Source organism: Megalops cyprinoides, chromosome 20 (assembly GCF_013368585.1).
Source record: "Megalops cyprinoides isolate fMegCyp1 chromosome 20, fMegCyp1.pri, whole genome shotgun sequence".
NCBI classification, from domain to species: Eukaryota; Metazoa; Chordata; class Actinopteri; order Elopiformes; family Megalopidae; genus Megalops; species Megalops cyprinoides.
Window position 1 is genome coordinate 9663147 of NC_050602.1, and position 12623 is coordinate 9675769.

General features: G+C 39.1%; 2 protein-coding genes across 2 annotated transcripts; one reads left to right on the forward strand and one right to left on the reverse strand.

The window, feature by feature from the left end:
* Window positions 1–1783: 1783 nt before the first annotated feature.
* On the reverse strand, window positions 1784–6066 carry zte38 (zebrafish testis-expressed 38). Its single transcript, XM_036554909.1, has 12 exons — window positions 6019–6066; window positions 5608–5752; window positions 5219–5282; window positions 5073–5109; window positions 4928–4948; window positions 4787–4813; window positions 4613–4680; window positions 4363–4511; window positions 3586–3824; window positions 2623–2665; window positions 2296–2336; window positions 1784–1837 (listed from the first exon to the last, which is right to left on the reverse strand). Exons 1-12 carry the CDS (start codon window positions 6064–6066, stop codon window positions 1784–1786), a joined length of 936 nt encoding a protein of 311 aa, XP_036410802.1.
* Window positions 6067–7120: 1054 nt separating this feature from the next.
* czib (CXXC motif containing zinc binding protein) lies at window positions 7121–10861 on the forward strand. Its single transcript, XM_036553946.1, has 8 exons — window positions 7121–7139; window positions 7223–7306; window positions 8009–8065; window positions 8717–8798; window positions 9259–9290; window positions 9528–9605; window positions 9900–9965; window positions 10189–10861. Exons 1-8 carry the CDS (start codon window positions 7134–7136, stop codon window positions 10264–10266), a joined length of 483 nt encoding a protein of 160 aa, XP_036409839.1. The 5' UTR covers window positions 7121–7133; the 3' UTR covers window positions 10267–10861.
* Window positions 10862–12623: the final 1762 nt, after the last annotated feature.

Genomic DNA, 12623 nt, shown 5'->3' on the forward strand with positions numbered 1-12623 from the left:
TCAAAATAAAAGCATGTGTCTCATCGCGGAAACTGATTTAAATAAAATCGTTAAAATGTTAGGGCTGAGGTTAGATAGCATCATATTAGCCTTAAAATGGGGCAATCACTTCAGACTTTAAGAAAAGAAGAAAAAAAAAAAACATAAACTGTTAGAATCTTGCATAGTGGTTGATCTTGCTTATAATAATACATAGCTGTCAATTTCACTACTGTAAACAACCATAAGTGTACAGTCATGCTACTATTTACTCTTAAAATCATATACAATTAGTAAAAAAAAAAAAAAAGTGAATTATACAATTGTGTATACAATCGTCTCCAGTGCAGTTTGGTAAAATCCCCTAAAAATGTCCTACAAAAAATGATGCCGGGGTTGCCTAATCAACAGCCCCTTAAACCAAGTGCACCTGATGAAATCGGAACATAAAGATGGAATAACCAAAATATATGTATTGGCTTCAATCTTAATAGCATTGCAGATAGCAAATTCATATTGTTTGCAGATGTGTACATAATGACAATGACATTCTCTGTAACACAATCAATTTATCAATTTTACATTTGTTAGTGTCTAAATTTCTATGGCTCCTACAACACTATGGCTCCTACAGTTTTTTTCCCAGCGAGTTGAATAATACATCTGATGTTGAGTATACATTCCATATCTTTGTGAAGTGTAGTCTCCATAAAACACCTTCAGTATACAAAACACTCACTTTTACTTTACAATTTACTCAACTGCACAATGTATTCTCCGGTTAAAAAGTCAACATAAACACTTGCAAAAAACTGTCTGCCATTAAATTTATTGGCATTAAAATTAAGATTCACATTGCACAACTGGGGCTTCATTACCTCACACAAACTGAACAAGAGCAGGTGACAGCTTATTTAGGCAAACAGGATTGTTTGCAATGGTGTAATGCTCTAGGAAAATTATGATGAATGAGATGAATCAAAAGGAAGAAGGTAAGGAATGAAGTGCAAATGGTCCAATGCAATGTTATGTTATCTCATGCCTTAACTGCCTTCTGAAGTCTCTCAATCTTGCATAAGTTGCACCACCATAGAAATGTACTTAATTACACCATTAGCCATCTACTTTAAATAAATGCCCAAACCTTTGTTGCATAAACTCCCCACCATACCTACCCCTGTCCCTCCAGAAGTACCAGGTATTACTACCCCACAATATCTACCCTCTACCCTGCAGAGCTACCTATATTAAAAATATGTAAAATAATAGATGTAATGTATAATAAACGGTCCAACACTAACAAACACCTTGATAAAGACCTGTGCTTGTTACTTTCACTACCTTTTATTCAAGTACCTCCACTCGTACTCTTACCAGTTCCACATTTCTATGCAAACCAAGTTTAGATGTACACATATGCCAGCTACACCTGGATCGTAGAATGAGGAATTTCAAAGTTTATGCTTTCGTCACCCAGAATCAGCTTATGAAATATGTGTAAGTGGTATTCAACAGATGAATCTTACAATTATATTCATTTTGTGATCTCAAACAGGAAAGGTGAAAATCAAATTAAACAGAATAACAGACGCCATTTCAGCTCCCAACTACTTTTAACATCTCAAGAAACATTTCAATTATACTCAGTGACACTCATTTCTGTAACTTAGTCAGCATTGTTGAACTGACCAATTGATTTACCTGACTTACATTTTAGAATTGCTTTGATTAAAAAAAACTCCAACTCATACTTGCAAAGCATTTCACTGTCCCATTTAACACTGTGTCATATCTAAAAATATCTTCATTCTTCTCTCTTCCGTTTGCGCTTAGCACATTTAGAGAGCCGCGTCTTCCCCTGTATAAAAACAGACCCAAATAGTAAATTTTAAGGATTACATTTCGATTTCTATTCCCATGCATTTATGCAATTTATTGACACATAAAAGCAATATTTAGCTAACTGTACATCTCAAACTGTTGCTAAATCAATGCACTAATAATCACACAATAAAAATATGAGCCTTTCTTTTCTTTCAGTAATTTCACTTATTCACCTAAGGCCACTTATCACTGCAGGGGGAGCTCTCTGACATTTCAAACAGAGGCTCTGCTACTGTCAGTACAGCTGGCTTGCTACCTACAGGAGTTAGCTAATTATGCTAGACGAGTCCGTGAAAGGAACACACCAGTTTGAAGCAATGTAACATTTTGGATATTTATTCCTGGGATAAGGGAAGTTTCTTCTGGAAATTTTAATGAAACTCTACACTGTAAAAGCAGCTAAGTTGAAAGGTGCAGTTGTTTCATAAATACCTTTGCTCTTGCTCTCTTTGGTGTCTTGAACTGTGCAGACTCTGTGGAAGTAAAATGTGCACATGTAAAATTCAAATTTCACGATCATTTATTCATACTGACTTTTGATGAACTCGATTTGCATCTCTAGTGCTGATTCTGGGGATCATTTTAGTCTTTAGAAGGGTTGCTGTCCATGCTATTTAAAAAAAGGCCCACATGCAGACTTGCTATAAGCTATGCAGATTCATTTCAGTCACTTCATTTGTAGAGTTAAAAAAAGAACTTGCCACACATTTTATGAAAACACTGTAAAAATGAAATATATTTACAACCAAACAATATTACCATCCTCCGATGGTAGGCCCTCATTCTTGCATGCATCAATGCCCTGTCCATACAAACAATAAAGGAAGTTTAGCTTTGAGCTAAAAGGAAGTTGAGCTGCATTTTCTTAGATGATTTGTCTCTTACTTAATAGTGAACACATTCAAATTTTTGTGGATTCATACAAATCAGTTTGAATCCTGTTTATTTACAAGACAAAAATGCTAAAATAATATATAAAATATCAAATGTACAGGTGACACTTGCTATTTTGAGGGGATATGCTCTTGAATTCCTGCTAATGGGGAAATATGAGAATACTGTACAAAAGTGACAAAAATCTGTGAGCAAAAACATGCACCTGTGACTAAACATAGACCTGTGAGCCAAGGGAGATGAATGAAGGTTATGAGGATGAATTGAGATGAACAAAGCAAGTGACTGCAACAAAACTCACAAACCTAAGAGCTACAGAGCTATGGTTTCATTTTAGGAAAAGCCCATGCTTCAAAGTGCAAACCCCCACACATGTCCTCTCTGTATTATCTGCACTAAAAACGAGGTACCCATGGCTTTGAATCAGACGTTTGGTAATGTATGGAGCTGAGGTAGTTATGGGCATTTGGGCTACTGATTTGGCCACCCAAATGCAATAAACAATGTGTAATATATAAAGTAAAAGCAAGAGCGCTGATGTTGTCACAGCTCACGTATTAGCGTGTGTGTCTCTTAGAGCAGTGTTTCTCAACCCTCTCCTGGAGGACCCCCTGCCCTGCATGTTTTAGATCTCTCCCTGCTCCAACACAGCCGATTCAAATGATCAGTTTGTTACTAAGCAGCTTCAGGAGTTCATAACGAGTTGATCATTTGAATCGGCTGTGTTGGAGCAGGGAGAGATCCAAAACATGCAGGGCAGGGGGTCCTCCAGGAGAGGGTTGAGAAACACTGTCTTAGAGAACGTGCAGGGGATAGGCTGATCCGCACCGCTGGTCTGTGTGGTAGCCTCGGAGGCTCCCTCTGGGCCGAGCTCTGAGTGCTGTCCCGCACGTGGTTCCCCTGCTGCAGTTTGGCCACTCGGTCCTGCTCCGCTGCCACCTGCACCTTCATGGCGTGAAAGGGGGTCTGCACGTCCCCCACCTTAAAATGGACCGCTGTCCCCTCGAACCACAGGGTGTCACACACGCCTGGCCTGAAGCCCGGGGGCTCGTAGTCTGGAGGTGTCACTGGCCAGGGAGAAGCGTGGATCACACATTCCTCACACGCATTTGTAGTGCTACTTTACACAATGTTCATCAGCTTTGTTAGAATCCCATTTAAATATACGCTATATGGACAAAAGTATTCGGACATCTGAGCATTACATTGTAATGACATTATATTCAAATACATATACTTTAATATGGAGTTGGTCCCCCTTTTGCAGCTATAACAGCTTCCACTCTTCTTGGAAGGCTTTCCACAAGACTTTGGAGTGTTTCTGTGGGAATTTGTGTCCATTCATTCTGTAGCATTGTTCAAAATATCTTGGTATGCTGAAGCATTAAGATTGCCCTTCACTGGAGATAAGGGGTCTAGCCCAAACCCTGAAAAACAGGTGTGGCCAAATATTTTTGTCCATATAGTGTATTTTCCATTCAGTTATAATGGAGTGATCAGATTCTTCATCAGACTAATGACATGAAATAAATGTGATTATTGATTATCATATTTATTATTGAAATAAATGAATCTGATGTTAACATTATTAAAAGCTGTTTTTACCACTGTCGTAGTAATAGAGTTTCATTGTAAGGGAGACGTCAGGGGGAAGGGCGTCCAGATTCTGCATGAGCAGAAACAGCTTTCGGATCAGGAGGATCGATGCTTTCTTCGTGTCCTCCATCGTTATCCGCGTCTCAACAGTCTGGTTCCTAAAATTCACACAAACGGGAGTACAGGAGGAAACTCTACGTAAGGAGGCTGCCGCTGTAGCACATGCAACACGCTGACTTGAAGACAATACCACTTTTACCTCAACACTTCCATCTGCGGTCCCTCTGCCGTGTATTTGAATCTAAACTGGTATGACTCAATGATTCGCTGGAAAAAAAGAAAAACAAAAAAAAAACAAAAACATTTCTAAGCATTCCGACAATCACCACCAACAGCGTAAAAAAAAGCTAAATATTTTGGAAATGAATCTTACATTTGGCTCATCTGGATCGGTGTGCACCTGGAATTTGAATAATTTCATAAACCACAATGTATATTACGAATATTCACTTGTATGTGCAAATTCTTCATATGAAGAGATATTCTGATAAACACTTATTTCTTTAACACTCACCCCAATGAACACTATCTGTAGCTGTTGAGAGATTTTAAAGTAATTAAAAGGTAGGAACTGGAAGAAATCACATTTAATATTAATGCAGCCTTTTTCATGAAATTATTTTCAGAAAAATTATTCTTAAAAATGTTTAACTACTTACATATCCTTTCTCTAAAGCATGGAAACACCCCATCATCCTAGAAAGGTAAAATATGAACATTTTAAAATATTAACACATTCCTAATCACAAAGTGCATGCTACAGGTTTACAGTAATGTTTGTGAACTTACTTAGCTGAATACCCACCATTTCACAATTTTGGAAGCTCCAGGAAATGAGCTATCCTCTCTTAAAAGTTTAATACACAAATCTGGAAATAAACACACACACACACACACACACACAGATTTCAAACAACTGTCATCACTTTACATAAACCAGCAAGTGCACACCTTTTGAATGTTTTGCACTATACATACACTATCAATCAAACTGAGTCTGAACCATATTTAAACTTCTGTCCTGTTTAATCAACTGTGTCGGTTTTACATTGGATATTTTAGGTCATCTTCACACCAAGTTCATTTGATGGTTAAATTCAAAGAGAAGTGCTGTTGGACTGCTTGTAGCTATATGGCAAGAATTTACAGGTAAGCCAACCAGGCCGCAGAGACAGTCATCTTCTTCTACCACACCTTCCAGATAGCGTGATCTGTAGGCGTCCTCTGGAAATATTCCTCTCAGGTAGGTGATGGAGGACACCGCCAGGGCCATCATTCGCTTCACGAAGACCAGAGAATGCTCTTGTGTGTCCACTTCATTCTGAAACAAGCTTGTCCACTGGGAATACAAAGAAGGTGATTGGAATGTGCGTTTTATTCAAAGTCAGCTAGCTATCCAACCAGCACACACACACACACACACATACACTCACTAATCTAATACTGTATCTAGGGATATTGTTGCATGACAGTTTATTATAAACATCCTGTTATTGCCCTTTCCTGTAACAACCCACTAGATGCCATATTACAGTAACAACTTAGGATATGTAACTTTACCAAACTGGGTTTGCATATTCTACCTAGATGACTTGTGCAGCCTACCTCGATTGTATTTTTCGTCTGCCTTCGTATTTTCCCCGCCGTAGCCATGGCCGGCGAACCAGCAAATACCAGCTGTTGACTTAGTTATAACTGGGATAACTGAGCTGTTATGGTTTTCAGACACTGTCTTTCGTGTTGTCGATATATATATGTGTTGTTAGCGAGCGCTAATTAGCTAGCTAACGTTAGGAATTAATGCTATGGATGAGGCGAAAGTACAGGTACTGAGGTAACGTTATTGGAAAATGTTAGAAAACGTTTGTAGAGCGGTATCAGTGGCTCGAGAAAGGCCATTTCCCGCCCGCAGCAACGGAAGCTCATCACTCTTATTTAATAAACGGTGTTTTTACTTGTAAATCGGATTCTTTAAGGCCGTGTTCACATTATCGATGGATCCTTATTGACGGCCAAGTTTTCATTTATGTTCTTGACTTGCCCATTTTTGCGGTACCCTAGACGAATAATCACAGAGTGAGGACCCATTAACGCCTGTGTCTTTAGTGTGCAATTGTTTAAATATAGACATGCGCCAGTTCCATCCATTTTAATAACAGGCTATATTGATTGATGCACACCAACTGTTTCAGTTTATAATTCCGAATCTGTGTTCTATATTAATTTTGTACAGAGCTTTTGCCTAATTTCTATGCCCCTACTACCAGCATTATGGCCTACGTATGCTACGTATTCTCAGCATTAGGGTGAACAGGGAGATGACGTCTTTCTATCTCCTTTAGAGTGGCAGATGATATGATAGGTCAAAGTGAGATATGAGGAGCTGAAAACATAACGTTACAAATTAGCATGGATACAATCACACCATCACATGGCTATTTAGGGTCACCAATGTCTTTACAGAATGCTAGGCTTACCAGGCTGAAGCTTAATTTAAAAATATGTTTTTAAAAAATGGTCCAGTTTTTGTGATACCGAGAGCACGAAAGAGAGTGACTCCACTCTCTGGGATTTATAGGACAGGAAAGGGGGCTACCAGCTTGTTTGGGTTTCTGTAGGGATTTATTCCCTAATCAACACTCCGACACAATAGGTGGCGGTATGTAGCTGTACGTTCGTACGAATCCCACTGTTAAATCAACTAAAGAAGAAAGCAAAACATGGGGGTAAGTGCTGCTGCAAGCTGCATTTAAACATAAATGTCAGGTAGTTTCAGTAAGCTACTAACTCTCCGAATCTCTGTCTTCAGAAATTTGGGCTGCAGTTTAAAGCAACTTTGGAAAATATCACAAACGTCCGGCCGGTGGGGGATGATTTCCGCTGGTTTTTGAAGGTAAGATAGCTAGGTTAATATATCCAGACTCTAGAGCATTTTCTAAATGGGTGGTGCTTATTTAATATGATAGTTTACATGCAAACTTTATAACACCCACTGGTTAGCCTACTGTGTAATTCGCCAGCTAACCGGTGTGGTTTTGAATTAGCCAGCTAGTTAGCCAACTGAGATGTCATGTTTAAACGTGAGCGAGAAGGTGAACTAGCCAGTTGGCATAGCTATTTGATATATCCAATGTAGCTAGTGTCCCTTTATGTATATGTAATTTGGTTTTTCAGAATTAGACCTTCCTACCAGTTATTGGAGCGTGTGGCTGTCCAGCTACCATAGATGTATGGCGTAAATGAAATGGCCGTGGAGTAGAATTTAGGACTTAAACTGTCTTTATGATGGTAGTTAGTAATGTTGCGTATTTCACAGTGCGGACGTGATCCTTGGGGTGTCTGAGTAAGTGTGGGCATGGTCGAGGGATCAGTTTTACAGTTGCTTTATATTTGGACTCACGACCAAGACTGTCATTCTCAGTGACTGACAGCTAAATAACCAACGCATTTATGTTTAGAATGTTAACTCTGAAAATTCTTCTCACAATGATTAGGTCGACGCAGGTTTATATATTTTGTATTAAAACATGATCACGTATCTGCATGAGTGCTTTTTTCATTAACCAAGTTTCTTTTCCTTATTATTTTAATGTAGCTTAAATGCGGAAATTGTGGGGAGATCCCGGACAAATGGCAGTACGTCTGTTTACTGGTGAGGAATGATGAAATCTTGTTTTTTTTTTTTTTTCTTTTTTTCTTTTTTTGTTCAGTCAGTCAATCAATCCATCCTCTCAGATTTTCACTTTAATCTCTGATGTAATCTACTGTGACAAACTTTGCTTTGGAAAACTGTAGTAGCCTGACGCTGGCACATGTCCACACGGATCCCTGTGATGGTGACCACAGTGTTTTAGCATCACTGAACCTGCCTTAAAGACTTCTCTCGCTAATTCTCCCAGACTTTTACTCTAGAATGCAAACTTGTTAAATGGTTTTTCTCTTTTCCAAAGTTAAGGGATTGTCCTGGTGACCCCAAATTGCATGCTTCTTTGGGGTTTGAAAGTTAAAAAAAAAAAAACTGAATATCAAAATCCTCTCAGCATTGAAATAAATGTGCAAAGCTTTCACAAGGGCAGCATGAGCTTCTTCCATCCAGGTGAACAGCTCACTCATCCTCTTATACAAAAATTATTGACATTCTTATGATATGTGGGAACCAAGTCTTGAGAAAGACCCTTTTGTCCCATCATAGCTGGCAACATTCTTACGGCTACGGTAAATGCCAGCGATTATTTTAGATGCAATAAGCTGCTGTACATATTGCACATGCGTGGATTTTATAGTGGTTGTTTTGTTTCCCCAGGACAGCACGCCTCTGAAAGGGGGCAGGGGGAGTGCCAGCATGGTTCAGAAATGCAAACTCTGTGCCAGAGAGAACTCTATTGGTAAGGGCTGATGTTTGGACAGCTCTCATAGCCACATAGTGTGTTCACTATCCTGCACATTGAGAGCTGTTGTGAAGGGCTGATCTATGGACTACTCTCACTGACATACCAATGTACTTACTATCCTGCCCAGCAGATGGAGTACTGTAGGGGACTGACTGCTCAGTCTGGAAAGAGCTTCTCTGTTTCAGTTCATTAAAAACTGTCTCTGACACTCCTATCATATTGCAGCAACCCATAACAATATTAACCAGCAATTCATATTGTGTGTAGTATTAATAATTCACAACAGAGTATCCTTTATAACTGGTTTAATGCAGGGAGTAAGTATTGTCATAGTTGAACAATGTGGCATAGAAAGCGGCCTGTAGGTGATTGTGTGCATTTCATAGGAATGTACTGAGTCGGCAGGTCCAGCGGCTACCACAGAACTGCTAATATATGTTTGATGTTCCAACAGACATCCTAAGGGACACCATCACCCCATATAATGTAAGTACATTCATATTACTGTTCAACAATGATTATATTCTTGTTTCTGTATTAATTAGTAGTGAAAGTTGTGAAATGTAATTGGAGCTTTATCAAGTTCTAACACAAGGCAGTCAGAGGCTCTAGTTTAATATACTGTTCTGGAACAATTGTAAACCAGAGGTTTTTTGTGTGTGTGATTTCTCCATCCTGTAACATTTTGTGTCTTTGGCATGGTCATGTTCATATCTCTGACAGGCAGAAGACAGCGACAAGTTTAAGACCATGGTGCAGTTCGAATGTCGAGGGCTGGAGCCTGTTGACTTCCAACCTCAGGTGAACCCTTTCTACTTCCATCGTATGTGCATACTGGCAGAACTGCGCAGTAGTGGTCAGACCTCAGATTTTTGGGTTTAAAACCATGGCTTTTTAAGCTAGAGTTTCATGTTTTACACTTGCGCTAGTATCTATTCATTTGCATAATTGCATCGTGTATTATCAAATGTGATGACAAATTGACACATTTCAGTCAAGACAAGGATGGATCCTCTGAAGAAAATCTAGTGATTGCAGGTTTCTAAACTGAAATTAAGTAATTCCGATTGTATGGATTCTGGATGCTTCTGGCAGGCTGGCTTTGGTGCTCAAGGAGCAGAGTCGGGGACTCCATTCCTTGAAATAAACATGCAAGAACGGGTGAGTCTTTTTACCTGACCAAAACCATTGTCCAACTTTTATCAACCATGAGTCCTCAAGCACAGGAAGTTTTTGGCATCAGTTTGAATAATGTGTGCATTTCATCTTGCAAGCCAAGGTGCACTTTTTTTAAGAGTTAAGCTCTTAACCAGGTTTTTATCAGTTAATATAATGTGATAGTTTATTGCCTGTTGTCATCACAGCTGTTACCTCTGTATTTCAGGACTGGACTGACTATGATGAGAAGATCAGCGAGTCGGTTGGCATCTATGAAGTCACTCATCAGTTCATCAAGTGTTGAGCGTACGTGGAGCTGGGGTGCTTGGAAGGCACTTTAGCATTCAATGCACAGTCACAGTCTAAATCACAGTCTCATCCAGTCACTTTGGCTGAGGAGTGTATTGCCACTGTTAGCACTCCTGATAAAACTCAACAGAAGATGTCCTATGAAAATGTTTAATTATGCTGTGTCCAGCAGGAATTGGAGCTGAACCCTCTACATTTATATATATTTATATCTTGCCCCTTGCAGAATTAAAATGAATACAGTGGGATTGGAACTGGATCGACTTTTGCAGACCCTGTCACCCATAAAATCACTACTTTGTACAGGGTCAAGATTACAGATCAACCATTTTACCATTATACAGGCAAGAACAAATGTCTGGCCTTCATTTCTTACAGAGGAAGAACAAGACAATTTTGAATGTATCATTTGTTACTGCAGTTCTTCATTAGGTCACTGCCAAGTAGTTTGTAATAGCATATGGTATAGCAGTATTGACTTGTTCTTCCTTTCTTTTCATATTAGTATGAATAAACCTAGTTAGTATTATGCCCCTGAACATTTCTACATGCCTTCACTTGGTTTTTCTTTTTTTTCCCCAAAACTACTTGCCACAGTTACAATAAAAGTCCTCTGTTTATCAAAACCTTTGTGATATCCCTGATTCTATACAGCAGTGAGAATAGGAACAGCATTCATCTACTGTTTTACTGTGGTGTATGATGATATATCATTATCTCTGTCTATTACAGGAAAAACTAGAATTAAAAATGGTCCAAAGTTTGTGTCTGCATTGTAAAGTAGTTTTAATAGCATAGCTAGTACAGTAAAACAAAGACAACATAACCATTTTTTTTGCATTTATGAGAAGTCTGGGAAATGGTTATTGTGAATTTTTGTCTGGTGCCACAAATTGTTTTCACTGACACAATTGACATTAATGGAAAAAACTGCAAGCTCGCTACAGTAAAAAGTTGGTCTCTGACTACCTGACATCATTCTCACTTGTTTAATCAGTGGGAGAATTGCAGTTTAACTGGCTTGTGTTACCTACCACAGACAAATTATCCTAGTGCTAGCAGTCGTTAATATCAGAATATTATGTATGTAGTGAGAGTACAGTGTGAGAATAAAACAAAAGTAAAAATAACTAGCTAAAGGACTTTGGAACTATTCCTCCATGATTCATATGCCATTTTTGTAGGCCTCCCCTTATGCCTGGATGTTAGAATTACCAACTGTATACATTAAGCTTGCCTCACCACAACATCATCTGCTCTGCACATAAGCACTGAAGCAGGAAGGACAAGTGCAATCCTTGAATACACTCATGGGCAGTCAACAGATATTTTTGGCACTACGAGTCTCACAGTGCCCACAGAGTGGATGCCGGACAGAAGACTGGCACATCTCCCTCTGATGTCACCTGAGGAACTTGCAGGCGTCTGAGGAGCCACTACAGGATGTTAATAAGTGGTGCTGTGAGGGAACCCTGGCACAACCTAGCCAGTTCTGCCACTACCCAACAGTCACAGTCAATACTTCAGTTTTCCAGTGTTTGTCTGTCAAGACCAGTTTTTGGGTCCACCATGTTGTATGACTGTGGGCAGTCACATTAATACATACATCATTGGCCAGGACTGATGAGGTGGCTGGCTGAAAACAAAGAGACTTTACTGGAGGTGATGGAGGTGTAGACTGTAAATGCCATGCAACTATATAAAGTGGACCTGACAAAAACAGCAAACAAGATGGCTGGTGTCTCACATTCACTGGGTTCCAGGTTGTGAATAAATCCACTGAAAAAAATCCTGCAACTGAGTATGGCCAGGAATATCAGTTTTTTATGCAATTAGTATGAAATTCATATTGCAGCATAAAGAGACTGAAATGTTAAAAATATAATTTCATGCAGTTATCTAATGTGGCTGATAGATGGTGCTGGAGATTATGTTGTAAAATCACATCCACACATCTTTTGCTCTATCTGAATCTGGATTTAAACAGATACAGGAGTTAGTTTTATACATTAAATACATTAATCATGTACCTCACTGGCCCACCTAGAGCTGTCCTTCCCCAGGGCTGGAGCCTGACAAGGGCCCTAATTCTTTTTGGGCCCAAGCATATCCTGCACAGTGCAAGTTGTGCACATATTTAATACGAAGTCATTTTACATGCGAAATGTAAAACTGAGCTTGTGAATTGACAGGACTTGAAGCAGATTGGCATGAGTATTTTCAGTTATAGTATGTGAAATTTGTCTGGTTATGTCCCATCATTTGAAACTGCAGAGAATTTCACAAGGATGGGAAAATCATTTTTTATGATAGCAGGTATGATATACATGAGACACATCTTGTGCTGTGGCA

What these genes read in the sequence shown, in the direction of transcription:
- czib (XM_036553946.1), top strand. An exon ending in GGCAGTACGTCTGTTTACTG is followed by an intron (nt 8,066 to 8,716) that starts GTGAGGAATGAT and finishes TTGTTTCCCCAG; the next exon opens with GACAGCACGCCTCTGAAAGG. An exon ending in AAATAAACATGCAAGAACGG is followed by an intron (nt 9,966 to 10,188) that starts GTGAGTCTTTTT and finishes TCTGTATTTCAG; the next exon opens with GACTGGACTGACTATGATGA.
- zte38 (XM_036554909.1), bottom strand. Translation starts at nt 6,066, where the DNA reads ATGGCTACGGCGGGGAAAATACGAAGGCAGACGAAAAATACAATCGAG. An exon ending in CCGCAGATGGAAGTGTTGAG is followed by an intron (nt 4,512 to 4,612) that starts GTAAAAGTGGTA and finishes TGTGAATTTTAG; the next exon opens with GAACCAGACTGTTGAGACGC. An exon ending in ACTCTATTACTACGACAGTG is followed by an intron (nt 3,825 to 4,362) that starts GTAAAAACAGCT and finishes CTCCCTGGCCAG; the next exon opens with TGACACCTCCAGACTACGAG.